This window comes from Bos javanicus, chromosome 1 (assembly GCF_032452875.1).
Source record: "Bos javanicus breed banteng chromosome 1, ARS-OSU_banteng_1.0, whole genome shotgun sequence".
In the NCBI taxonomy this organism is placed as follows: Eukaryota; Metazoa; Chordata; class Mammalia; order Artiodactyla; family Bovidae; genus Bos; species Bos javanicus.
In genome coordinates, this window is record NC_083868.1 from 136,672,750 (window position 1) to 136,700,425 (window position 27,676).

General features: G+C 39.6%; 1 protein-coding gene across 3 annotated transcripts in view; it reads left to right on the forward strand.

Annotated features, from left to right (window-relative positions):
- Positions 1–4,330: 4,330 nt before the first annotated feature.
- NPHP3 (nephrocystin 3) overlaps positions 4,331–27,676 on the forward strand; it is a 57,177-nt gene continuing 33,831 nt past the window's right edge. Inside the window, exons 1-8 of one of the 3 annotated variants that reach the window (XM_061421326.1) lie at positions 4,331–4,795; positions 6,648–6,773; positions 7,482–7,632; positions 9,381–9,533; positions 10,722–10,855; positions 12,466–12,626; positions 23,695–23,851; positions 26,331–26,405. In XM_061421326.1, coding sequence (XP_061277310.1) covers positions 4,400–4,795; positions 6,648–6,773; positions 7,482–7,632; positions 9,381–9,533; positions 10,722–10,855; positions 12,466–12,626; positions 23,695–23,851; positions 26,331–26,405 — 1,353 coding nt within the window. In that variant the 5' untranslated portion in view covers positions 4,331–4,399. The remainder of the gene's footprint in view (positions 4,796–6,647; positions 6,774–7,481; positions 7,633–9,380; positions 9,534–10,721; positions 10,856–12,465; positions 12,627–23,694; positions 23,852–26,330; positions 26,406–27,676) is intronic. The other 2 variants (XM_061421311.1, XM_061421319.1) reach the window with 2 other exon arrangements.

Below are 27,676 nucleotides of genomic sequence, written 5' to 3' on the forward strand. Positions count from 1 at the left end.
ATGGCAGATTGATCTCAGGCTCATTTCCAAGGAAAACCATTCAATATCACAGTAATCCAAGTCTATGTCCCAATCACTAATACCAAAGAAGATGAATTTGAACAATTCTGTTCTAAAAAAAGATGTCCTTTTCATCATAGGAGACTGGAATGCAAAAGTAGGAAGTCAAGAGATACCTGTAACAGGCAAGTTTTGCCTTGGAGTACAAAATGAAGCAGGGCAAAGGCTAACAGAGTTTTGCCAAGAGCACACACTGGTCATAGCAAACACCCTCTTCCAACAGCACAAGAGATGACTCCCCACATGGACATCACCAGAGGGTCAATACTGAAATCACAGGGGGAGGGTATGGGGAGGGAGGAGGGAGGAGGGTTCAGGATGGGGAACACAGGTATACTTGTGTCGGATTCATTTCGATGTTGGGCAAAACTAATACAATATTGTAAAGTTTAAAAATAAAATAAAATTTTTAAAAAAAAAAAAGAAAAAAAATAGTCTTCTCAGAAGAATAATACCATGTTAAAATTAAAAAAAAAATACTGAAATCAGATTGATTATACGCTTTGCAGCTGAAGAGAGAAAAGTTCTATATAGTTAGCAAAAACAAGACCTGGAGCTGACTGCAGGCTCCTTATTGCAAAATTCAGGCTCAAATTTAAGAAATCAGGGAAAGCCACTAGGCCAATCAGGTATGATCTAAATAAAATTCTTTATTATTATACAGTGGAGGTGATGGATAGATTCAAGGGACTAGGATCTAGTAGAGTGACTGAAGAACTATGAATGGATGTTCATACCATTGTACAGGACGTGGTGAAAAAAAACATCCCCAAGGGGGGAAGAAATGCAAGAAGGCAAAATGTTTGTCTGAGGAGGCCTTACAAATAGCTGAGAAAAGAAGAGATGTAAAAAGCAGAGGAGTAAAGGAAAGATATACCTATCTGAATGCAGAGTACCAAAGAGTAGCAAGGAGAGATAAGAAAGGCTTCTTAAGAAAACAATGCAAAGAAATAGAAGAAGACAATAGATTGAGAAAGTCTAGAGATCTCTTCAAGAAAATTAGAGATACCCAAGGGAACATTTCAAGCAAAAATGGGCACAATAAAGGACAGAAACAGTACTGACCTAACAGAAGCAGAAGAGGTGGCAAGACTACACAGAAGAACTGTACAAAAAAAATGTCTTAATGACCCAGATAACCATGATGTTGTGGTCATTCACCTAGAGCCAGACATCCTGGAGTGTGAAGTCAACTGGGTCTTAGCAAGCATTACTATGAACAAAGTTAGTAAAGAAGAGGGAATTCCAGCTGAGCTATTTCAAATCCTAAAAGAAGGTGCTGTTAAAGTGCTGCACTCAGTATGTCAGCAAATTTGGAAAACTCAGCAGTGACCACAAGACCAGTAAAGGTCAATTTTCATTCCAATCTCAAAGAGCAATGTCAAAGAATGTTCAAACTACCACACAATCTCATTCATTTCACATGCTAGCAAGGTATATGGGGTCGCACAGAGTCAGACACGACTGAAGTGACTTAGCAGCAGCAGCAGCAGCAAGGTAAGGCTCAAAATCCTTCAAGCTAAGCTTCAACATCATGTGAACTGAGAACTTCCGGATGTACAAGCTGGATTTAGAAAAGGCAGAGGAACCAGAGAAAAAAATCACCAGCATCTGCTGAATTATAGAAAAAGCAAAATAATTCCAGAAAAAACATCTACTTCTGCTTCATTGACTACGCTAAAGCCTGTGACTACACAGATCACAATGAACTGTGGAAAATTCTTCAAGAGATGGGAATACCAGACTGCCTTACCTGCCTTCTGAGAAACCTGTATGCAGGTCAATAAACAGCAGTCAGAACCAAACATGGAACAATGGACTGGTTCCAAATCGGGAAAGGAGTATTTCAAGGCTATCTGTTGTCACCCTGCTTATTTAACTTATATACAGAGTACATCATGCGAAATGCCAGGCTGAATGATCCACAAGCTGGAATCAAGATTTCTGGGAGAAATATCAATAATCTCAGATACGCAGATGACACCACCCTAATGGAAGAAAGCGAAGAGAAACTAAAGAGCCTCTTGATGCAGGTGAAAAAACAGAGAAAAAGCTAGCTTAAGACTCAACATTCAAAAAGTTAAGATCATGGCATCTGGTCCCATCACTTCACACCAAAGACATGAGGAAAAAAATGGAAACAGTGACATATTTATTTACTTGGGCTCTAAAATCAATCCAGACTGCATTGGTGACTGCAGCCATGAAATTAAAAGACACTTGCTCCTTGGAATAAAAGCTATAACAAATGTAGACAGCATATTAAAAAGGAGAGACATCACTTTGCCAACAAAGGTCTTTATAGTCAAAGTTATGGTTTTTCCAGTGGTCATGTAAGATCTGAACCATAAAGAAGGCTGAGTGTCAAAGAATTGATGCTTTTGTACTGTGATGCTGGAGAAGACTCATGAGAATCCCCCTGACAGCAAGGAGATCAAACCAGTCAATTCTAAAGGAAATCAATCCTGAATATTCACTGGAAGGACTGATGCTGAAGTGAAACTTCACTACTTTGGCCACCTGATGGGAAGAGCCAATTTATTGGAAAACACTGTGATATGGGAATGATAAAGGTCAGGAGGAGAAGTGGACAACAGAGGACGAGATGGTTGTATGGCAGCACCGACTCAATGGACAAGAGTTGGAGCACGATCCAGGAGATGAAGGACAGGAAGCCTGGTGTGCTGCAGTCCATGGAATCGCAGAGAGTTGAACACTACCGAGGGACTAGGCCGGAGAAGGCAATGGCACCCCACTCGAGAACTCTTGCTTGGAAAATCCCATGGACGGAGGCGCCTGGTAGGCTGCAGTCCATGGGGTCGCTAAGAGTCAGACACGATTGAGCGACTTCACTTTCACTTTTCACTTTCATGCATTGGAGAAGGAAACGGCAACCCACTCCAGTGTTCTTGCCTTGAGAATCCCAGGGACGGTGGAGCCTGGTGGGCTGCCGTCTATGGGGTCGCACAGAGTGGGACACGACTGAAGTGACTTACAGTACAGTACAGAGGGACTAGGCGATGGCACCCCACTCCAGTACTCTTGCCTGGAAAGTCCCATGGACGGAGGAGCCTGGTGGGCTGCAGTCCATGGGGTCGTGAAGAGTCGGACACGACTGAGCGACTCCCTTTCACTTTTCATTTTCATGCACTGGAGAAGGAAACGGCAACCCACTCCATTGTTCCTGCCTGGAGAACCCCAGGGACGGTGGAGCCTGGTGGGCTGCCGTCTATGGGGTCGCACAGAGTCGGACACGACTGAAGTGACTTAGCAGCAGCAGCAGAGGGACTATTACCTGTCCTCCTACCCCGGGTTCCAAACCTGGAGAGGTTAGAAACTTGGCGGAGGGGCAAGAGCACAAGACAGCATAAGCAAGAAGATGACTACCCCACTCTTTTCCTGACTTAAAAGTTTAAAAGTTTCCCCATCTCTTCATGTTTTATGATACGGCTCATAGTGGATCCTTTCCTTTAATGGGTTAAATGTACCATATTCCTCTGAAGTCCAGGTCTCCAATGTCCCATGTTGCAAAAAAACCGAACTTTCACCTTGTCTAAGGTGAAACTGGTGGTCTCAGGCTGTAAAGTCTAGAAACATTTTCTTGGCTGATACTATGTCTCTCTGGTCATTCCAACTGCAGGCATTCTGAGAGATGCATAATGAGAGGCATATAGCAGTCGCTCAATAAATTTCTGATTTCCTAACTGCCTTCGGGTTCAATCCCCGGGTCGGGAAGATCCCCTAAAGGAGGAAAAGGCAAACCCACTCCAGTATTCTTGCAGGGACAATCCCGTGGGCAGAGAAGCCTGGCGGGCTACAGTCCATGGGATCCTAAAGAGTGGGACGCGACTGAGCACACACGCATGCAAACTGCCTTCGAGAGGAGAGCGGCGTCTGGAAAGGCCGCAGCACAGAAACTGCAGCAACAGAAGTGGAGCAACAGGGGACTCAGGCCAGAGTTCAGTGTGAGGCACGCGCCCGGGGGAAGTCTTGGCCAGGTAGAGGGAACTGTGAGAAGCCTACTTGCGCCCTCCCATAGGCACTGACAAAGTGCAGTGGCGGGCCAGAGCCACATCCCTGCTGCACTCTGCGCCACGCCGATTCCTTGCGCAGCAACCCGCAGGCGGGCTCAGCTACCTAGCCCAACCCAGTCCTCCCGTCCCGCCCCGCCCCATCCGTTCTGCTCCTCTGGCCCCACCCTGTCCTTCTTGCCCGCCCACTGGCCCGCCCCTCCTTGATATGCTCGCCCCGCCCCTTCCTGCTGCCCCGCCTCGTCCCTCTGGTCGTGTCCCGCCCCCTCCTCTTACCCTGCTGGCGATTAGCAGCGCCAGCCGGCGCCATGGGTACCGCTTCGTCGCTCGTGAGCCCCGCGGGTGGGGAGGTGATCGAGGACACGTACGGGGCGGGCGGCGGCGAGGCCTGTGAGATCCCGGTGGAGGTGAAGCCCAAGGCCCGCCTGCTGCGCAGCTCGTTCCGCCGGGCCGCGGGTGTGGCGGCTGCGGGAGCCGGGCCGGGTTCGCTGCCCCGTGGAGCGGGCGGCGGCGGGCTGCTAGGGGCCAGCTTCAAGTCTACTGGCTCGTCGGTGCCCGAGCTGGAATACGCGGCTGCTGAGTACGAGCGGCTGAAGAAGGAGTACGAGATCTTCCGGGTCAGCAAGAACCAGGAGTTGTTATCCATGGGCCGCCGGGAGGCCAAGCTGGACACGGAGAACAAGCGGCTGCGGGCCGAGCTGCAGGTAATGCTGTGCCCGGGCACTCACCGGAGATGACCGCGACACCTGGGAACTGAGGCCCGGGGCCATCTGCCCACCGCCCCGCAGCCGCGTGGCGGCACTGCCAACTGGACCCTGAACTCCTGACTTCGTCCCTTGTCCGTCCTGTCTCATCTCCAAACCAAGAAGTTTTGAAAGTTAAGCAGAAACTGCTCTGCGTTTTACTTTGAAAGAACATACTGCCTTGCGGTCTAAACTGATTCTTTAACAACCACCAGCTCCCCCACCTACCTTTTTTTTTTTTTTTTTCTGTCTTTGGGCCATTCATTCAGACACCTTGAAGCTATTAGCCCGGAGCAGCAAATGCTCGGAGCTTCCCTGGTAGCTCAGCTGGTAAAGAAAATGTGAAAGTGAAAGTCTCTCAGTCGTGTCCGACTCTTAATAGTCCATGGAATTCTCAAGGCCAGAATACTGGAGTGGGTAGCTTTATCCCTTCTTCAGGGGATCTTCCCTACCCAGGGATTGAACCCAGGTCTTCCACATTGAACCCAGGTCTTCCACATTGAACCCAGGTCTTCCACATTGCAGGCGGATTTTTTACCAGCTGAGCCACAAGGGAAACCCAGGAATACTCGGGTGCTCGAGTGGGTAGTCTATCCCTTCTCCAGGGGCTCTTCCTGACCCAGGAATCGAACTGGGGTCTCCTGCACTGCAGGCAGATTCTTTACCAACTGAGCTCTCAGAGAAGCTCTGTTAAAGAATCCGCCTGCAATGCAGGAACCCCTGGTTGGATCCCTACGTCGGGAAGATCCCCTGGAAGAGGGAATGGCAACCCACTCCAGGATTCTGGCCTGGGGAATCCCCATGTACAAAGGAGCCTGGCGGGCTATAGTTCATGGGGTCTCAAAGAGTTGGACACGACTCAGCAACTAAGCACAGAGCAGCACCAAATGCTAATCTCCAGGGAAGTAGGTCTGCCAGGACCACACAGATACACAAAAGACTTTGGTGACATCTGTTGAGGCAGCTCATCAAACCCTTCCTAGGCGTTTAAACCCCGCCCCCCAAAAGCAATTACAACAGGACAGAGTGCACTAAGGGGTGACAAATGTTCCAGGCCCAGGTTATTTCTGTTACCAATCCTGATTCCTTATGTAACCTTGTTTTTCCTTTTTCATATACCTAGGCATTTAAAACACACACACACACACACCCCCTATATTTATTTAATCCATTCAGTCAGACATTTACTGAAGACCTGCAGTGTATCAGCCTTGGAGCTAGCAAGAGGAGTGACGTGGAGCCAAGGAGTGCACAGTCTCACAGAAATAATTATTCTTCAGGTTAAACCTTATAAATTGTGATTTTGTGTGGGAAAACTGAGTTGTAGTGAAGATTCAGAACTGGTGCAGTATTTCAAAGAAAAAGTATTAATTTCCATTGAAAGCTTAATGTTGAATATCTTCATTTATAATTCAAGCACATTTGCAGGGTTTTTTCCCCATTATATGTTTGAATAGAATGGCAGTATGCAGTTCTTGATAACTGGTGAAAAACTAAGTAGACTGTTCATATTCTGAGATATGTAATATGTATATGAGAGTGTTAGTTGCTCAGTCATGTCTGACTACCCCATGGACTATAGCCTGCTAGGCTCCTCTGTCCATGGAATTCTCCAAGCAGGAATACTGGAGTGGGTTGCCATTTCCTTCTCCAGGGAATCATCTGGACCCAGGGATCAAACCCAGGTTTTCCCACATTGAGGGAAGGTTTTTTACCTTCTGAGCCACCAGGGAAGCCCAATATGCATATAACATAATGTAAAATTTGGGAGGCATGCTATTTTTGTTAGAAATAACAAGGTAAATTTTTCCAGGCACTTCAAAAAACTTACCAGAAGATACTTCGGGAAAAGGAAAGTGCTTTAGAAGCAAAATACCAAGCAATGGAGAGAGCAGCTACATTTGAACATGACAGAGATAAAGTTAAGAGGCAATTTAAGGTAAATTTCATACATCTTTATCCCCACAGTGACAGGGAATAAAGCAATATATTTTAAAAGTTCATATAATACTGTGATGAGTAAATAGAAGTAAATGATGTAGGAGTCATGAAAGGTATAAGAGTTAAAGTCTTATAAAAAGTAAATACTTTTTACTTTTGAAGTATTTGAGTTGGACCAGGTAAACTTGAGATAGTTTCAAAGAAAAGGTATAAAAGTGAACATTTTAAAGGGGGTGGGGAGAGGCAAGGGTTATATTAGGGGAGAGCATTTAGAAATATTTGAGAATGTATCCTTTGGGAGAGCATTACTGGCAATAAGTGTACACGCTAAGTCACTCCAGTCATGTCCAACTCTGTGACCCTATGGACTGTAGCCCACCAGGCTCCTCGCTCCATGGGATTCTCCAGTCAAGAATATCGGAGTGGGTAGCCATGCCCTCCTCCAGGAGGGCAATAAGTGGGAGGGGGACAAATTTGCTAAACATCAGGTAGCACACGGCAGCCCCTCACCTTAGATATATCCTCCTGGAATTCCACTGGGTTCCAGTTACAAAACAGTGACAGAGAGGTATTCACCTTACAAAAGAGGAGATCAAGGACCAAATGAATATTGATTTTATGAATGAAAGAATTTTCCCTTAAAAGTTGATAATATCACTTTTTGCTTATGGAAAAGGATTTCAAAATTAAAATACATCTTTTAAAGATTTTTAGGGAGACCAAGGAAAATGAAATTCAGGATTTATTGAGGGCCAAGCGAGAGTTGGAGAGCAAACTTCAGAGGCTACAGGCTCAGGGGATCCATGTATTTGATCCTGGAGAGTCTGATTCAGATGACAACTGTACAGATGTTACTGGTAAGTTTATTTCCTATTTATAATGTTTTGAGATATCAATATATTAATAGGTATAATGATTGTAGAGTCAACTTTGAATCCTTGTACTGATTAGTAATTGCTGTTACAAATAGAGTTGCTCTTTCTCTTTCTCATGTTATAACAGGTCTTTTCTATAGAAGTCCATGCTGTAGAAGCTGAGGTTCCTTCTATCTTGTTGTCTGCCAGCCTTAACCCATAGCTTTTCTCTCTCTGGTCTAAGATAGCCCCTCCAAGTCCCATCATATATACAATTTAGCTAGAGGGAGTGGGGGAATACATTACTTTCCTTGAAAGCACAATCTGAAAGATATACGCATTACTCCTGCTCAAACCCCTTTGGCCTATACCTTCCTCTACCTAGGAAGATGGGAAAGTGTAATTATTAGTAGGAGAGCCATGTATGCACATAAAGTTTGGGGCTGTGTCATTAAAGAAAGAAAGGGAGAATGGATGTTGGAGAAAGTTAGTAGTTTTTGTTACATTTTTCCACATAATGGATGTATTCTTGCAGCTATCAGAGTATCTACATGATGTTTCAGCAAGTGGTTTCCAATACAGTTTTTTGAAATATTTTAAAGTTTTTGTTTTATAATTAAACATATTAAATGTCTTTCTAGAAATAAAGAAAAACTCAGAATCATAGAATGAAAATGTCCACTATGTTAATAGGAAATAATATTGAAATGTGATTGATATTGAACAATATTCTATTTTAAATGTAGTAGGAAAATGAAGCCACTCTCCCATTTATAAAAAAAAAACTGTAGTTATATTCTTCCAAATTAATGTATTTTGGAGTGAAATATGGCAATTGATAATCCCCTCTTAATTTGCATTTTAGTACCATTAAAATCTACTAACTTTTGAGGGAAAAAAGGCGAATAACGGCTCATTATGACTAACACATTAGTCTTAGTGGTTATTTCAGTGTTGACATATGTTAAAATATACAGTGTTTCAAAACTATTATATTCTAATTCTCTTGGCAAGTTAATAAAAACAAGTTAATATTTCCTCCTAGGTCTTTCTTCCTATTTTGATATAAACATGAAGAAGGAATGCTTGAGGGAATATTGCTCATTATTTGTCACCTACAAATAAAAATCAGTTTTGCCAGAGATTTTCACCCAAATACCAGTTTACTTAAGTTTAGTCAAGGACTCCATGTTATAGCAAATATTACTTATTTTAAAAATGTGTGTTTAAGTACTCATTAATTCAGACATTAATTTTTTTCCTCTGGGAGGTTAAAGAGAATATACTCTTTACGTCTTTAGCTTATATCCTAATGAATTGCCAATATCAATTACTGGTGTGCCAGTAATAGTCTTTGAAATTCTTCCCTTCAAATTTTACACTGATACATAAATCATATGGTTATAAAAGTTTTTTAGAAATTTTTGTTGGGGAGTGTTTTTAATTCCTCTCTGTTATTATAATTTCTTTGGTTATTGTATTCCTAATTTCTTTTCATCTGTCTCTCTTTAATCCCCCTTTTAAGATTGAGATAACCAAAACTGTGTTAACTACCACCTTAGAACATGCCAGAAGTTGGTGGCAAAGTACTTTCAGAATTATTCTTTTGATTTCAAAATCAAAGTTTGAATATTTGTTGTATTTATAATCTTATAGTACTTTTTTGGATTAGAAATCCTGTTGAATATATTTGATAAGGTTTTGAAGTTTCAATATTATTTGGTTTTCATCCGATGAAATCTGCTTTACAGCTGCTGGAACCCAGTGCGAATATTGGACTGGTGGAGCCTTGGGAAGTGAGCCTTCCATAGGGAGTATGATCCAGCTTCAGCAGTCCTTCCGGGGCCCTGAGTTCGCCCATAGTTCTATAGACGTGGAAGGACCGTTTGCTAATGTCAACAGAGGTAAATGGCTAATTACCATGGCTAATTAGCTTAGTTAATGGCAATGACTGTTTGTGTACTACAGTCTTGTGCTGGGAGAACTGCCATCAGCAGAGCAGGAGACTTGTTTTCTGGGTGTCTTCCACTGTCAGGCCATTATGTTCTGGTACTTGTCACTGATCAGGAAGGATGAAGTTACATAATTCACATCAGGATCAGATGGTGTCCCCCAGCCTGACTGACCAATAAGTTCTAATAACTGAAATTTTGGTATGGATTCTCAGGTGTTTTAGTTGAGTAGTGAGAGTTTAATGTAGGTCAGCTGAAAAACAGTAGTTTTCGTCTTTTCTTTTGCATCTTTGATGGTATTGAAAAGTTATGTGTGCATGTGTGCTAAGTCGTTCAGTCACATGTGCACCCTATGGACTGCAGCTTGCCAGGCTCCTCTGTGCATGGGATTCTCCAGGCAAGAATACTGAAGTGGGTTGCCATGCCCTCCTCCAGGGGATCTTCCTGATCCAGGGATCGAGCCTGTGTTTCTTATGTCTCCTGCACTGGCAGGCGGGTTCTTTACCAATAACACCACCTGGGAAGCCCAGTTTTATTCATTATCTTTGTATAATTTGGTATTCAAAACAGCTCTTAAGATCTGTTCAGAATTTCAGTACCACAGCAGACCTGAGATATTATAAGTAGCTCCATTCTTTTCTTAAAACTATGAAATTATTTATCTATTAGCAAAATGAAAATTATTTTTTAAATAATGCATTTTCAATTAGTCAAATATGTCTTAAAATATTCATTCTCACTATCTTTAAGTTACTTTTCATTTTATACCATTCTTGAACTTTCTTTTTGACTCAGTATATTTCAAGAATAATAAACAAGTAAAACCAGTCTGGGAGCATAGGCCTTCCTCAAGTTACAAATTAACGGAACAGCCCATATGGCCTAGTTCCCTGACATTTGACTGGAGCCATGGGTACCCCAGCAGAGACCACTGGTGACTTTGATTGCTTTAAACCCCAGGATAGAATTTGAGATTAGAGAACTGATTGCCTTCTAATATGTTATTCTAGAAGTTATGTCAGTATTACAAGTGAGATAAGAAATTATTCTATGATGTCTGTTGTGGTTTTTCAGACTTTCAGACATCATATGGTCTTCTAATAATTCTTTTGGGGAACTTATGAGAAATTTTATTTTCAGATGACTGGGATATTGCTGTGGCTAGTTTATTACAAGTTACCCCTTTGTTTTCACATTCTCTATGGAGTAACACTGTCAGATGTTACCTCATTCATACAGATGAAACCCAGCCCGAAATGGATCTTTTCCTTAAGGTAAGGACATTTATAAATTTTGTATTCAGTGATTTAAAATACAAGTTAATATTGTATTCTGGTTATGATACTACTGCATCTGAACCAGATAGTTTACTACATATAAGATTACATCTTAAAGAATAGGAAGCATCTTGGGCTTTTCTTAAGAAAATGTCTTAGTATTTTCAGTATATTCAAATTAAGTCCTTGAAACTTTATGCTTTTGAATGCTTCATTACACATTCTCCACAGTGTTTAGCTGTGCCTGCTTTAGTTAATCCCTGCCAGCCCTATTCTTGAATCTGTTTCAGGTTATAACAAAATTTAGTCCTTGTCATGATTTTCAATTTTTCACAGCAGCTATTGGGGTTAATCTAAGGCAGGGGTCAGCAAACAAAAGCCTGTTGGCCAAATTTGGCCTGAAGTCTTTGGTTTCTGTGGTTTTAAATTATTGAAAAAGAAATCAGAAGAAGAATATTTTGATGTGAAAATCATATGAAATTCAAATTTTTTTGTCTATAAATTTTTATTAGAACACAGCCACACACAACATGTTGTCTCTGGTTGTTTCACATTAATGGCAGAATAATATTATAGTGGCACCTAAATGCACCACAAAAACCTCTGCCAAAACAGGCAGGTTCTTAAACTATTATTAATTTGCCATCTGGCTCTTCACAGAAAAGTTCACCAATTACCTTTCTAACTGAATTTTCAATAAATATATGTGGCACATGTAATACCTTCAATATTAGCATCCTCCAGATTGTTGATTAATAAGTCCATTTAGCTTTCCTTTTTGATAATTTTGGTAAACAGACAAAGTATTTTGAAAACCAAAGCTTCTACTCACTAACTGAGTATACATTATTCACAAATACATGTTGAGGGAATCACTAATTTATTGTATAGTAATAATCAACTACTAAGTTATTATTAATTACTAAGTAAGTTAATTTCTTATCAGTTCAGTTGCTCAGTTGTGTCCGACTCTCTGCGACCTCATGGACTGCAGCATGCCAGGCCTCCCTGTCTATCACCAATTCCCAGAGTTCACTCAAACTCATGTCCATTGAGTCGGTGATAACATCCAACCATCTCATACTCTGTCGTCCCCTTCTCTTGCCTTCAGTCTTTCCCATCATCAGGGTCTTTTCAAATGAGTCAGCTCTTTGATAATTTGTAATAGACCAGCATATTTTTATTTTATATCTGTTTGCTTTAGTGTTCATGACAGACACTTTTTACTATATAAATTTATGGATTTATGTTTGGCACCCTGTAACAATAAACAGAAGTTATTTGTAAGAATAATAATAAAAATATATACCACGGCAAAAGAACTTAATACTGTTCTCCTGTTGTTTTAAGTTTTATTATGAGATAAATCATTTTCTGAATTAGGAAACAGCCAAGCTGCTAAGCTATTGCTATTTTCAATTTATAAAGAAATTTGCCTTTCCTCTTAAAGATTTTTTTTAAATGTGATTATGATTTTTTTAGTTTTAAATCAGAGAATATCCAACATAACTTGTGATAAAGCATGTTTTTTGATTTTAAGTAGTATGAAGCTGACTAGATCTTCAGTTAAATAAGCTGTGCTATCTTGTGTTTCAATTTGTTTTTAGGATTACTCACCTAAACTTAAGAGAATGTGTGAGACAATGGGATATTTTTTCCATGCTGTGTATTTTCCAATAGATATTGAAAATCAATACCTCGCTGTAAGAAAATGGGAAATTGAGAAAAGTTCATTAGTTATTTTATTCATTCATTTAACCTTACCAAGGTAAGCAGAAAATTCTATAATTTATTATAAGGGTTAAACTTGTAAATAGAATTAAGTTTGCCAAATGAACTTGAAACATAAGTTCTAATTGCATTTTTTTTTAATTTATTTATTTTTTAATTGAAGAATAATTGCTTTACAGAATTTTGTAGTTTTCTGTCAAACCTCAACATGAATCAGCCACAGGTATACGTATATCCCCTCCATTTTGAACCTCCCTCCATTGCCCTCCCCATCCTACTCCTCTAGGTTGATACAGAGCCCCTGTTTGAGTTTCCTGAGACATACAGCAAATTCCTGTTTGCTATCTATTTTATATATGGTAATGTAAGTTTCCATGTTTCTCTCCCCATACATCTCACCTTCTCCTCCCCTTCCCCCTTGTCCATAAGTCTATTCTCTATATCTGTTTCTCCACTGCTGCACTGCAAATAAATTCTTCAGTACCATTTTTCTAAATTCCATATATATGCATTTGTATACAATATTTATCTTTCTCTTTCTGACCTACTTCACTCTGTATAATAAGCTATAGGTTCAGTTCGTCCACCTCATTAGAACTGACTCAAATATGTTCCTTTTTATGGCTGAGTAATATTCCATTGTGTTATATGTATAAGAAGTAATGGATACTTCTTTATCCATTCATCTATCGATGGACATCTAGGGTGCTTCCATGTTCTAGCTATTATAAATAGCGCTGCAATCAACAATGGGGTACATGCGTCCTTTTCAGTTTTGGTTTCCTTAGGGTTTATGGGTAGGAGTGGGATTGCTGGGTCATAAGGTGGATTTATTCCTAGTCTTTTAAGGAATCTCCATACCGTTTTCCATAGTGGTTGTATCAATTTACATTACCACCAGCAGTTCAAGAGGGTTCCCTTTTCTCCACACCTTCTCCCACATTTATTGTTTGTAGACTTTCTGATGATGGCCATTTGACCAGTGTGAGGAGATATCTCATTGTAGTTTTGATTTGCTTTTCTCTAATAATGAGCAATGTTGAGCCTCTTTTCATGTGTTTGTTAGCCATCTGTATGTCTTCTTTGGAGAAATGTCTCTTTGGGTCTTTTTCCCACTTTTTGATTGGGTTGTTTGCTTTTCTGGTATTGAATTATATGAGCTGCTTGTGTATTTTGGAAATTAATGCTTTGTCAGTTGTTTCCTTTGCTATTATTTTCTCCCATTCTGATGGTTGTCTTTTCACCTTGCTTATAGTTTCCTTTGCTGTGCAAAAGCTTCTAAGTTTAATCAGGGCCCACTTGTTTGTTTTTGTTTTTATTTCCATTACTCTAGGAGGTGGGTCATAGCTTTGATTTGTGTCATCGAGTGTTGTGGCTATGTTTTCCTCTAAGAGATTTATAGTTTCTGATCTTACATTTAGGTCTTTAAACCATTTTGAGTTTATCTTTGTGTATGGTGTTAGGAAGTGTTCTAATTTCAGTCATTTACATGTAGCTGTCCAGTTTTCCCAGCACCATTTATTGAAGAGGCTGTCTTTGCCCCATTGTATATTCTTGTCTCCTTTGTCAAAAATAAGGTACCCATACGTGTGTGGATTTATTTCTGGGCTCTCTATCTGGTTCCATTGGTCTATATTTCTGTTGTGTCAGTACCATACTGTCTTGATGACTGTAGCTTTGTAGTATAACCTGAAGTCAGGAAGGTTGACTCCTCCAGCTCCATTCTTCTTTCTCAAGACTGCTTTGGCTATTTGGGGTCTTTTGGGTTTGCATATGAATTGTGAAATTTTTTGTTCTAGTTCTGTGAAATATGCCATTGCAATTTGATAGGGATCACATTGAATCTGTGGCTTGTGTTTGGTAGTATAGTCATTTTCACAATATTAATTTTTCCTACCCAGGAACATGGAATATCTCTTCATCTGTTTATGTCATCTTTGATTTCTTTCATCAGTGTGTCTTATAATTGTTGTGTACACTTCTTTTGTCTCTTTAGGTAAGTTTATTCCTAGATATTTTATTATTTTTTTGCAATGGTGAATAATATTGATTGCTTAATTTCTCTTTCTGATTTTTCATTGTTAGTATATAGAAATGCAATTGATTTCTGTGTATTGATTTTGTATCCTGTGACATTGCTAAATTCACTGATTAGCTCTAGTAATTTTCTGATAGTATCTTTAGGGTTTTTTATGTACAGTATCATGTCATCTGCAAACAGTGAGAGCTTTACTTCTTCTTTTCCAATGTGGATTCTTTTTATTTCTTTTTCTTCTCTGATTGCTGTAGCTAGGACTTCTGAAACAATGTTGAATAATAGTGGTGAAAGTGGATACCCTTGTCTTGTTCCTGATTTTAGGGGGAATGCTTTTAGTTTTTTTACTATTTGCTGTAGGCTTATCATATATAGATTTTACTATGTTGAGGTAGGCTCCTTCTATGCCTATTGTTTGGAGAGTTTTAATCATAAATGGGTGCTGGATTTTGTCAAAGGCATTTTCTGCATCTAAGATTATCATATGGTTTTTATCTTTCAATTGGTTAATATGGTGTATCACATTGATTGATTTGTGTATATTGAAGAATCCTTGCATCCCTGGAATAAACCCACCTTGATCATGGTGTATGAGCTTTTTAATGTGTTCCCGAATTCTGTTTCCTAAATTTTGTTGAGGATTTTTGCATCTATGTTCATCAGTGATATTGGCCTGTATTTTTCTTTTTTGGGGGGTTGTCTTTGTCTGGTTTTGGTATCAGGGTGATGTTGGCCTCGTAGAATGAGTTTGCAAATCTTCCTCTGCAATTTTTTGAAATGGTTTTAGAAGGATAGGCATTAGTGCTTCTCTGAATGTATGATAGAATTCTTCTGTGAAACCATCTGGTCCTGGGCTTTGTTTTGGGAGATTTTTGATCACGGCTTCAACTTCAGTGCTTGTCATTGGCTTGTTCATAATTTGTTTCTATTCTAAGAATCTGTCTATTTCTTCCAGGTTATTCATATAGTTGTTCATAATAGTCTCTATAATTCTTTGTATTTCTGCGTTGTCTGTTGTAACCTCTCCTTTTTCACTTCTAATTTTGTTGATTTGACTCTTCTCTCTTTTGTTCTTGATGAGTCTGGCTAAACGTTTGTCAATTATGTTTATCTTTTCAAAGAACCAGCTTTTAGTTTTATTAATCTTTACTGTTATTTCTTTCATTCCTTTCTCATTTATTTCTGCTCTGATCTTTATGATTTCTTTCTTTCTGCTATGTTTGGGGTTTTTTGGTCTTTTTCCAATTGTTTTAGGTGTAAAGTTAGGTTGCCTATTCAATGTTTTTCTTGTTTTTCGAGGCAGGATTGTATTGCTATCAACTTTCCTCTTAGAATTGCTTTTGCTGGATCCCATAGGTTTTGAGTTGTCATATTTTCATTGTTCTTTGTATCTAAATTTTTTTTTATTTCCCTTTTCATTTCTTCAGTAAACCATTGGTTATTTGGAAACATATTGTTTAATCTTCATGTGTTTGTATGTTTTACATTTTTCTCCTTATAATTGATATCTAGTCTCATAGCATTGTGGTCAGGATGCTTGATATGACTTCAGTTTTCTTAAATTTACTGAGGTTTGATTTGTGACCCAAGATGTGGTCTATCGTGGAGAATGTTCCATGTGCAGTTGAGAAGAAGGTGTATTTTTCTGCATTTGGATGGCATGTCCTAAAGATATCAATGAAAACCATCTCATCTGATGTATCATTTAAGACGTGTTTCCTTATTAATTTTCTGTTTTGATGATCTGTCCATTCTTGTGAGTGGGGTGTTAAAGTCTCCTACAGTAGTAATCATATTATTGTGTTAGTGTCAGTTTCTCCTTTTATGTGTTAGTGTTTGCCTTACATATTGAGGTGCTCCTATGTTGGGTGCATAGATATTGACAGTTGTTATGTCTTCCTCTTGGATTGATCCCTTGATCATTCTGTAGTGTCCTTCCTTATCTCTTGTAATATTCTTTATTTTAAATTCTATTTTATCTGCTATGAGGATGTTACTCCAGCTTTCTTTTGTTTTCCATTTGCATGGAAAATATTTTTCCATCCTCTCAGTTTCAGTCTATATGTGTCTTTAGGTCTGAAATGGGTTTCTTGTAAACAGCATATAAATGGGTCTTGTTTTTGTATCCATTCAGCCAGCCTGAATGGATTGGAGCATATAATCCATTTACAGTAAAGTAATTATTGATATATATGTTCCTATTGCCATTTTCTTAATTTTTTGTGGTTTTATTTTGTAGATCTTTTTCTTCTCTTGTATTTCTTGACTATATAAGTCCCTTTAACATTTGTTGTAAAGCTGGTTTGTTGGTACTGAATTCTCTTAACTTTTGCTTGTCTGAAAAGCTTTGGATTTGTTCATCAGTTTTGAATGAGATCCTTGCTGGGTAGAGTAATCTTTGTTGTAGATTTTTCCTTTTTCAGTACTTTTAATATATCCTCCCATTCCCTTCTGGCCTGCAGAGTTTCTGCTGAAAGATCAGCTGTTAAACGTATGGGGTTTCCTTGTACGTTACTTGTTGCTTTTCCCTTGCTGATTTTAATATTCTTTCTTTGTGTTTAATCTTTGTTACTTTGATTAGTGTGTGTCTTGGCATGTTTCTCCATGGATTTATCCTGTATGGGACTCTTTGCACCTCTTGGACTTGATTGAGAGACCCTTTTCCATGTTGGGGAAATTTTCAACTCTAATCTCTTCAAAATTTTTCTCATACTCTTTCTTTTTCTCATCTTCTGGAACCCCTATAATTTGAATATTAGTGTGTTTGATATTGTCCCAGAGGTCTCTGAGACTACCCTCAGTTCTTTTTATTCTTTTTACTTTATTCTGCTCTTCATAAGTTATTTCCACCATTTTATCTTCTAGCGCACTGATTCCTTCTTGTGCTTCAGATATTCTGCTACTGATTCCTTCTATTTTTAATTTCAGTAATTGTGTTGTTTGTCTCTGTATCTTTATTCCTTAATTCTTCTAGGTCTTTGTTAATTGATTCTTGCATTTTCTCTGTTCTATTTTCAAAGTTTTTGATCATCTTTACTATCATTATTCTGAATTGTTTTTCAGCTAACTTGCCTGTTTCCTCTTCACTTATTTGGACTTCTGTGTTTCTAGTTTGTTCCTTCATTTGTGCATTATTTCTCTTCCTTTTCATTCTTTTTATTTAAACTTACTGTGTTTGATGTCTCCTTTCCCCAGGCTTCAAGGTTGAATTCTTTCTTCCTTTTGGTTTCTGCCCCACTATGGTTGGTGCAGTGGTTTGTGTAAGCTTTGTATAGGGTGAGATTTGTGCCAAGTTTTTTTTTATTTGTTTGTTTTTCCTCTGATGGGCAAGGCTGAGTGAGGTGGTAATCCTGTCTGCTGATGACTGGGTTTGTATTTTTGTTTGTTGTTTGGATGAAGTGTCCTTCATAGGGTACTACTGGTGGTTGGGTGATGCTGGGTCTTGTATTCAAGTGGTTTCCTTTGCAGGAGTTCTCGCTATTTGATACTCCAGAGGGTTAGTTCTCTGGTAATCTAGGGTCTTGGAATCAGTACTCCCACTCCAAAGGCTCAGGGCTTGATCTCTGGTCAGGATCAAATATTCCACAAGTGATTTGTTATGGCATTAAGTGAGATTAAAACAAATACCCCAAAACAAGAAACCAAAGATGAAACCCAGATAAATGGCAGTTACAAAATCAGGCAAATAATAATTAAAATAATGGAATATACACATATACATATAAACCCATAAGCAAAATCAAAAGAGTCCAAGAAAAATAAAGTTCAATAGATTGACCAAGCAAACAAAGGAAAACAAAAATTATATCTAATGGTTAAGAACTAAGCTAACTAAAGCACAAACTAGAAAACAAAACTAAAGCAAGATGCCAAGTGGGGAATAAAGCAATGAAAATAAAACTAACAAATATGTTGAGAGGAAAGGAAAGAAAGAAAGAATAGATATGCAAAATTAAACAGAGGTAGATAAAGGAGACTTATATACATTAAAGCTTAACTTCAAGGTGAAAAGAACAGTAGGAAAAGCAAACAAAGAATAAATGTAGGAAAATAATAATAGGTTTAAAAAAACTAAGATTAAAAAAGGAGAAAAGGGAAAAAAGGAAGAGGAAAGGGCAGAAAAAAGAAAAAAGAAGAGAGAGAAAAAAAAAAAACTCCACAGAACTGCAAAAGCCCAATGTAGATAGAAAAGGTTTAAAACAAGGAAAATCATGATTTAAAAAAAAAAAAATCAAAAGCTTAATTAGATTTCATGATGCCAATAAAATCAACAACTACAACAGGATGGGTTGGGGGGAAAGGAAAGAAAAAGGGACAAAGGAAAAAGAAAAAAAAATCCAAAAGAAAGTACCGAACAAGTTAAAACATAAGAATAATAAATGTTTTTCTTGAGTCACTGCTGTCAAGATCCTTTCCCTCACTGGGAGTCACAGCCCACCTCACCTCCCTAGGATGCCCTCCAACACTGTGCTGGTCTCTGGACGTGCTGTGGGGGCAGCTCAGATTCTAATGTGGTTTGATTCCTGTGTGTTCTTGCCTCCAATGTCCACAGCTGTCAGAACTAGTGTGTTTTCTTTTGTGGGAGCTCTCAATGTCCTTTTATACATTCCATAGACAAACAGTCTGCCTCGTTGTTCATGTGAATTTAATCTGCAACTTGTACAGCTAGTGGGAAGGTTTTGGGTCTTCTTCCTTAGGCACCCTGCCCCTGAGTTTCAATTGTGGTTTTATTTCCACCTCTTTGATCATCCACTGGGGTTTGCTTCTGAGGCTGCCCTGGAGGACTTGGATCTGTCCCAGAGAGGGCCAGTTGCAGAGGTGGTACAGCTGCTTGGGTTGCAGGGGTTCTGGTAGCACCAGGTACTCAGGGGAGTTGGCAGCTAGGGCAGCAGGAAATATAGTGCTCTAGAAGAGTGCAACCAGTAATGGCCCAAATGCTCCAGTATTCTTGCCTGGAGAGACCCCCTGATAGAGAAGCCTGGCAGGCCACAGTGCACAGGGTCGCGAAGAGTTGGACATAACCAAAGCGACCCCATGTGCATAGTGGCAAGACTTTTTTTTACTTGTGGCAGCTGTGCCCAAGTGAGGGTTTAGCATGAATGTGGTGCAGCTGCTTGGTTTGCAGGGACTTGGCGGCGCCAAGTGTGCAGGTTCACAGACTGCCTTCACTGCAGGAGTTATGGCCCTATCAGAGTCTTTTCTCAAGTCTCTGGTAGCTGGCGATCAGAAGGCCTCTTTGGCTAGTCTTTCTCTGTAGCTCCATCCATTCAGACACTTAGAGGGCTCCCTTGCCTGGGGTCCTTCTCTGTAGTTCAGTGCATCAGGTACATAGAGGCTGGGGTCCTTCTCTGTAGATTGGTGAGTCAGGCACTTAAACAGTCACCCTGGGTGGCATCCTACTCTAGTTCAGGTAGGTCAGGGGCTTGGTGGGCCATTCTCTCTATTGTTCATCTGCCAATGCTGGCTGTGGGGAGAGAGAGGCTATGATGATGGCTCTAACCCTTACATGTGACTCAGTATTGCCTTGCTTCCATGGCTGCTTGGCTTTCCTTCACAGGCATTTCCCACCACAATCTCCTCCCTCACATCCCCTCAGTCCATCTGTCCACAGTCAACAGCAGCCCTTGCCCTAGGATTGCTCCACAATCCCTAAGTTGCAGCTCTCAGCCGCTGCACCTTCTGGGGACCTGTGTCCTTGTCCAGGATGCATATGGCTGTGGCAAGGACTGTCTGATTCTCATTGCATTTAGGCTGCCACAGATCAGCTTGTTCACTCTCATAAATGTTTCTCCTCTAACTCAGACAGTTGCCCCAATATGTGGATTGGACCCCTGCTTCAGGTCCCCGACCTGCTGTGGATGGGTCCAGTCCTACTAACATTCCTGTTTTTCCTCCTAGCATCTTCATCCTACTGAGTTTTTGTGTGGTTCTGTATATTCTTTTCTGGTGGTCTGGTACTCCTGTCTGCTCTCAGCTGGTGTTCTGCACACACTTCTGTGTCTGAAGGTGTATTCCTGATGTATCTGTGGAGAGAGATGTACTCCACATCCACCTACTCCTCCACTATCTTGTTTTCTCTTTCTAATTGCATTCTTATAATCAAAGACAATCCTTGAAATTCAAAAAATTATATGACTTTTCATACTTCAGTTCAGTTCAGTTCAGTTCAGTCGCTCAGTCGTGTCCGACTCTTTGCGACCCCATGAATCGCAGCACACCAGGCCTCCCTGTCCATCACCAACTCCCGGAGTTCACTCAGACTCACGTCCATAGAGTCAGTGATGCCATCCAGCCATCTCATCCTCTGTCATCCCCTTCTCCTCCTGCCTCCAATCCCTCCCAGCATCAGAGTCTTTTCCAATGAGTCAACTCTTTGCATGAGGTGGCCAAAGTACTGGAGTTTCAGCTTTAGCATCATTCCTTCCAAAGAAATCCCAGGGCTGATCTCCTTCAGAATGGACTGGTTGGATCTCCTTGCAGTCCAAGGGACTCTCAAGAGTCTTCTCCAACACCACAGTTCAAAAGCATCAATTCTTCGGCACTCAGCCTTCTTCACAGTCCAACTCTCACATCCATACATGACCACAGGAAAAACCATAGCCTTGACTAGATGAAACTTTGTTGGCAAAATAATGTCTCTGCTTCTGAATATGCTATCTAGGTTTGCTCAGTCATGTCCAACTCTTTGCAACCCCATGGATCACAGCACACTGGGCCACTCTGTCCATCACCAACTCCTGGGGTTTACCCAAACTCATGTCTATCAAGTTGGTGATGCATTCCAGCCATTTAATCCTCTATCGTCCCCTTCTCCTCCTGCCCCCTATCCCTCCCAGCATCAGGGTCTTTTTGAATGACTCAACTCTTCGCATGAGGTGGCCAAAGTACTGGAGTTTCAGCTTCAGCATCATTCCTTCCAATGAACACCCAGGACTGATCTCCTTTAGGATGGACTGGTTGGATCTCCTTGCAGTCCAAGGGACTCTCAAGAGTCTTCTCCAACACCACAGTTCAAAAGCATCAATTCTTCAGCACTCAGCTTTCTTCACAGTCCAACTCTCATATCCATACATGACCACTGGAAAAACCATAGCCTTGACTAGATGGACCTTTGTTAGCAAAGTAATGTCTTTGCTTTTCAATATGCTGTCTAGGTTGTTCATAACTTTTCTTCCAAGGAAATATTAATAAAAAGTTTCACACTGTTAGGCTTGTTTTTGATAGGTTATAAGATTAACATCATTAATGTAAGATCATTTTAATCAGGGTTTAGCAAACCATGGCCCTCAAGTCAAATCCAGCCAGTCACCTGTTTTTATAAATAAAATTTTACTGGAACACAGATACGTTCCTTTATTTGTGTATTGTCTACAGCCGCTTTCACAGTGTACCACCAGCATTGATTATTTCGGCAGAGACAGTGTGTACTGCAAAGCCTAAAATGTTGGCTAGCTGACTCTTCACAAAAAAGGGTGGTGACCCCTGATTTCAGTAATTAGCGTTAACCTTCATTATTTTCTTTGTTCATATACAGATTGAGAGGCACTTGAACACTTGTATAAGTGTTAAATCATACTTTTAATTTGCTGAGGAGGTAACTACTTAAATCCTGTAAAGTGAGCAGTTTTCTTATAATGTGAATATAATCACACCAATGAATCTAACCTGCAAACAAAGTTTTTCTTTTTTTTTTTTTTTTCACCAGTTAGATATATAGATAGAAGACAGAATAGGATAGATAGAAGGTTAAATAAGGGGTTAGTTTTTCTTTCTATACTTTCTATCTGATTGTATTTAATCCTTCCAAAGCATTTTTTCTTTTTATTGAGGACCAACTCTGACTTTAACTGTGTATGGAAGTGTTTGGAGCCCTAAGCTTTACAAGAGACTCTGCAGTATAACCCATCCTTGATCCTTAAGACTATAGAGTATAGTCTGGATAGCCAGAGGCCAGGTGGCCGGGGAACCACCTAGTCAAGGAACCTTTTCACAAAACAAGTTTGAGGATTCCTTCAACTTGATTTCCTCTAGTTGGAGTTCTTTACCTCCCCTCCCTGTTTTCCTTTCTTGTTTTGTTTTTATATTTATTAAGAATATATCCTGTTTTATATTTAACATCTGGGTAACATTTTATCTCAGGTGGTAGTATATGTCATTTGTTGTTTTTCTCGTTAATTCTTTAATCTTTGCAACCATGTTGTGTTTTTTTTTTTGGTTTTCCTCTTTGTTTTTTCTTCTGTTTTGTATTAGGGCTGGTATTTTAGTTTTTTAATGAAGATTCTGAATCATATAATTGCTTTCCCTTGTATATACAGTACTTATTTGCCTCCCTAGACAAATTTTGATTTAATGCCTTTTAGAAAGGGAAATTTATAGTTTTCCTTGTGATATAGAAAATGCTAATAGTCTATAAGATTTCTAGAATTTAAATAGGAATAGTACAAACTATAGTTATAGTTATAGTACATTGTAACAGAATTTCTTTTTAACCTTTACCTTGGTCAAGATTTTTACCTAGCCTTTCTAGCCTTTCTCATTTGCCTCTGGATCTTTCTTACAGTGTATCTGGGGTATAAGGATTCAGATCATTTACTGGATGAGTAAAGGCTAAACGACTAGAGGAGAGAAAATCTTGAAACCTTGAGGCTGATAATATTTGTGTTTTAACTTGAGAATTATATAATTGTATATGGAATTAGGTTTTCCATTTATTTGCAAAGTGTCATGAGTCTGGTGCATTATTTTGAGCAATGTTTAACAGTATTTTTGAGAAGTTGTTTTAAAAAATTATATTTAAATAAATTTATGTATGATTTTAAATTTAATTTATTGCCCAATTTTTGTCTGCTATTGTCTACTCTGTCTGCTAGTGAATATACTGTACTTTAATATAAGCTAGAACAAAGCTATAAAAAACATCCATTTTTGGAAAGTTTCACTTGTTCTGCAGCAGGGCATTTCCTGGCCGCTTGTCATTGTAGGAAATCCCCTTCTTGGGACTTAGGTTAATAGACTATCTGTGTGCTGCCACAGTGCAGTGTAGCACAAGAAATACTGATTTCCAATCTAGTCTTTTATTGGAAGACTGTGAAGAAGCTTTTCTGAAAAACCCTGAAGGCAAACCACGATTAATTTATCATCGTTTGGAGGATGGGAAAGTCAGTTCTGACTCTGTCCAGCAACTGATTGATCAAGTTTCTAACCTGAACAAGACCAGCAAAGCCAAGGTAAAATTCATAGGTTGTTTTTAAGAACATGCTTGGGAGAGCAGTGTGCTGGGACAAAAGCCATGAGGTGGGAGTGAGCCTGGCATGTTTTGAGGAAAGGAAGGACGCTAGTGTGGCTGGAGCAGAGTGAGTGAGGGGACGTGAGCCAATCCTGAAAAACCTTGGTTTTTCTCACTTAGAGTGAGGTGGGGAGCCATTGAAGGACTTTAACCAAAGAGGAAGAAATGCTGTTGTGACAAGGCTGTCTTGGGCTGCTGTGTTGAGAACTGACTGTGGTTTGAAGGGAGGGTAGTGGAGGGGGACAGAGCTGGAGAGCTCCTGCTGTTATCCAGACGAGAGTTGCTGGTGGCTCAGACCAAAGGATGTGATGAGAAGTGACAGGATTCTGAATAAATTTTGACAGAGTCAATAGATTTCCTAAGAGATTAGTCGTGGACTATGAGAGAACGAGACACGAATAGTGATATATACCTAAAAAGTATATGATATGTAAGTGGGCAAATCAGAATCATTACTGTGCATTTTTCTCAAGCACAGAGTCGTTCTATCTATTATTGGCCAAGGATCAGTGTAAAGAAGAGCCTTTTCCTGGTAACCCTTTCTGAGGGCTTTGGGAAAAGCCAAAAACTGATGATGAGTGGGAGAAGGATTTGATCATCCTTAGATGCAAAGCAGAATGTATTTTAGAATAGCGATTACAGGCTTTGCATTACTGCATGCCGAGATAACTTGGTAAATGTTTATAGTTAATGGTAAGAATACAATTAAACAACTCTAGGGTTTTCACAAAGTTTCTGTTTCTGTATGTCCAGCCAGAAAATAAGATCAAATGTGAATACAAACATTTTTCTTGAAGTCAGCATAACACAATGAAGAGTCTAAGAAAAAAAGAGTACATTTTTATTATAGTTAATCTCCAGAGCCATTTCATCCTATTTTAATTTATTTTAGTACCAGCCTGCGTTACTAGATGCTACAAGGGAAGTTACTTATTCTATAGATACTGCTTTTAAAAATTAGTATACCACAGGTTGAATTTTTTTATATAGGTGTCACAATCTCTCTACTATGATTATAAATTTAAATGTAGGCTAAACTTCTTTGCTTTGTTTTGTAGAATTGTAGTTTTACTGGCATAAAGATGGATTTTGAATGTTATGTATATTGAATGGTACAGAAATACATAAGATGAAATTAGCTGTTTAATTCATGTGTGTGTGACTGTGTGTTTAAGGAAAAAAAAATGCCATTCAGGACATCAAGAGAAGGGACATTCAGCAGAGTGATTAAAACAATAAAGGCTGGTATTTGGCATTGCCTAGCTTTGGAATGTTCATAACCCAAAAGGTGAAGTGATTAGCAAGGAATCTACAAGTTTTTACCTGAAACAAAACTATGAGAATTCAGCCATTGGAGTTTTCCTGAAAAAAAAGACTATTCCTTTCACCTGGGGCCAAGCCCCCCAGCCAAACAGGGAAGGAGCTGAGAGGGGCATTTGTGGGGGTACCTTGTCCTCTGCACCTCCCCCTGCTCCCCAGGTGAAGGCCCCCTCAGCCTTGGCACATGGCCTCCTCCCCCCACCACTCCTCTGGATCATTCTATAAATAACCCACAGATTTGCTGAGCACCTAGGCCCCAGGTCCACAGAGAAAAGCAGAGGAAGCCCCATTAACTCCCACTAAAGAAAGGCTGGTTCCCCCTCACCACAACCAGGGACCCCAACCCTTCCACATTTCCTCAGGTTATCCTGATTACCCTTCCAAAACAAATAGGCAGAAAGCAAGCAATATTCAGAGAGGGCTTTTATATGAGCCTACATGTTGAGGTTGCAGGACAAGAAGAAAGAAACAAATTATTTCCCCCGAGGCTGTGAGATAAAAAGAATCAAGCCAAACTTAGGAATACTTTCCACAGTCTCTACTCCACATGATAAAATCTGCTTCTGTTTGCAGGCAGAGATGGAGGTTCCATGGCCTCGCAGCACACCCAGGGGTGTAGACGCTGCTTCCAGGGCCCCAGCACATACCATCCCACCTATCCAGGTCCTTAGTAGGTTCCTGCTCTCTCGTGTCACAATGGTCAGCTGTGTGCATCAGTCCAGACAAAGTGGACTTTCAGTGGTGATACCAGGTCCTGGACAGAGTTTTGGCATCACCAATACCAGTCACTTTTCCAGATGAACACATGAACCAAAAAAAAAAAAAAAAAGGCATATGTTTTGTTTTATTTGCAACATTGTTCACACAAAATCCCTGTGTGACCTTAGACAAGTTATTTAACTTGCCTCAGTTTCCTCTTCTAGAAAATGGAGAGAATAACAGTGTCTTCTTATAGGGTTGTGAGGCTAAGTGAGCTATACACACAGAGCACTTAGAACTGTTCCTGACACATAAGCCTGTAAAAATGTTCAGTACCACCTCCTCCTCCTGTTAGTATTGCTTTTTCTTGTTGTTAAACTTCTTTTTTTCCCCCCCACTAGATCATTGATCACTTGGGAGATCCTGCAGAAGGAGTCTATAAAACCTATATTTATGTAGAAAAGATTATTAAACAGGTAAATATGCATTCCCTGTAAGATTTCATCTCAAATATCTTGACTGATTTCAACAAAATTGAGTTTTCCAGAGAAAATCACTTGTTTGCTTTTTTGAAAACAATGCTTGAGTTGTGTGCCCTTGTTTCTGGCAAGAGTCCATCCTGTAGTATTGTTGTGACATTCCCAGTACTGTGTATCTGTATCTCTGAGCTCACAAACAATTTGATTCTTTAATACCCATCAGGTATAAAATGGATTACAAAAGCGGTAGGTAAAAAGCAAGTATTTGAGGGATAATGTTCATCCTGTTCAATAGAGGGTCTCCTCAGGTTCTGTGTGCACCTTGAGTTTTTGTAAATAGAAAAATTCAGGATGGATTTTACTATCCTCCTAACCATACAGACGAGTGAAAACATACCTCTGTGTGTCTGAGGTCACGGATCTCAGAGACATCTCAGACTAAAAGTTTCTATGATATCTCAGTATTATCTTGAAACTTTATGTGAGTTAAATATTTTGCTTGATATTTACCTCTTTATTTTTAATATTAAAAATCATTCAAAATTATGTATCAGCAAAAATGCTAATAATGATAATAAAAAGTATTCCCTATCTTCAAGTAAAATGGACACAAGAAGATGTTTAGTCTGTGTTTATTCTTACCTGCTGACCTCTCCCTCAGGGTACTGGGAACTCTATTTGAGAAATAAGGGTTTAGATTACTTTTTAAAAATTAACTCATGTTAAAGTATGGAGATATGTTATTAGAGAAAAAGAGTGAGCCCCGAAATAAATGAATTAAACAGAATAAATGGTAATAAATGAAAATGGACATACTCACCAACTTTATCACTTGTAGGACAATATATTTTCAGTGATTAATATAAAGAGTAGATATCACAGCAGAGATATTTAACATAAAAAAACCCTAATTAGTAATTAAATTCTTATAAAAATGTAAAGCAGCATATATCTTAGACATTAGCACAGTCTTTAAAATTGTTCACTAGCCAAATACAACCCTATTGTGTAATATTTTTCAGAAACCAGATCCCCTCTAACTTTAATGAAAGAGAGAGGTCTTTGTTTTCATTATTTTAATATTTCTTTGTGTTGTTCTGTTAGTCACTCAGTTGTGTCCAAGTCTTTGCGATCCCATGTACTCTAAGCCACCAGCTTCCTCTGTTGATGGATTTCTCCAGGCAAGGATACTGGGGTGGGTTGCCATTCCCTTCTTCAGGAGATCTTCCTGATCCAGGGACTGAACCTCAATCTCCTGCATTGCAGGC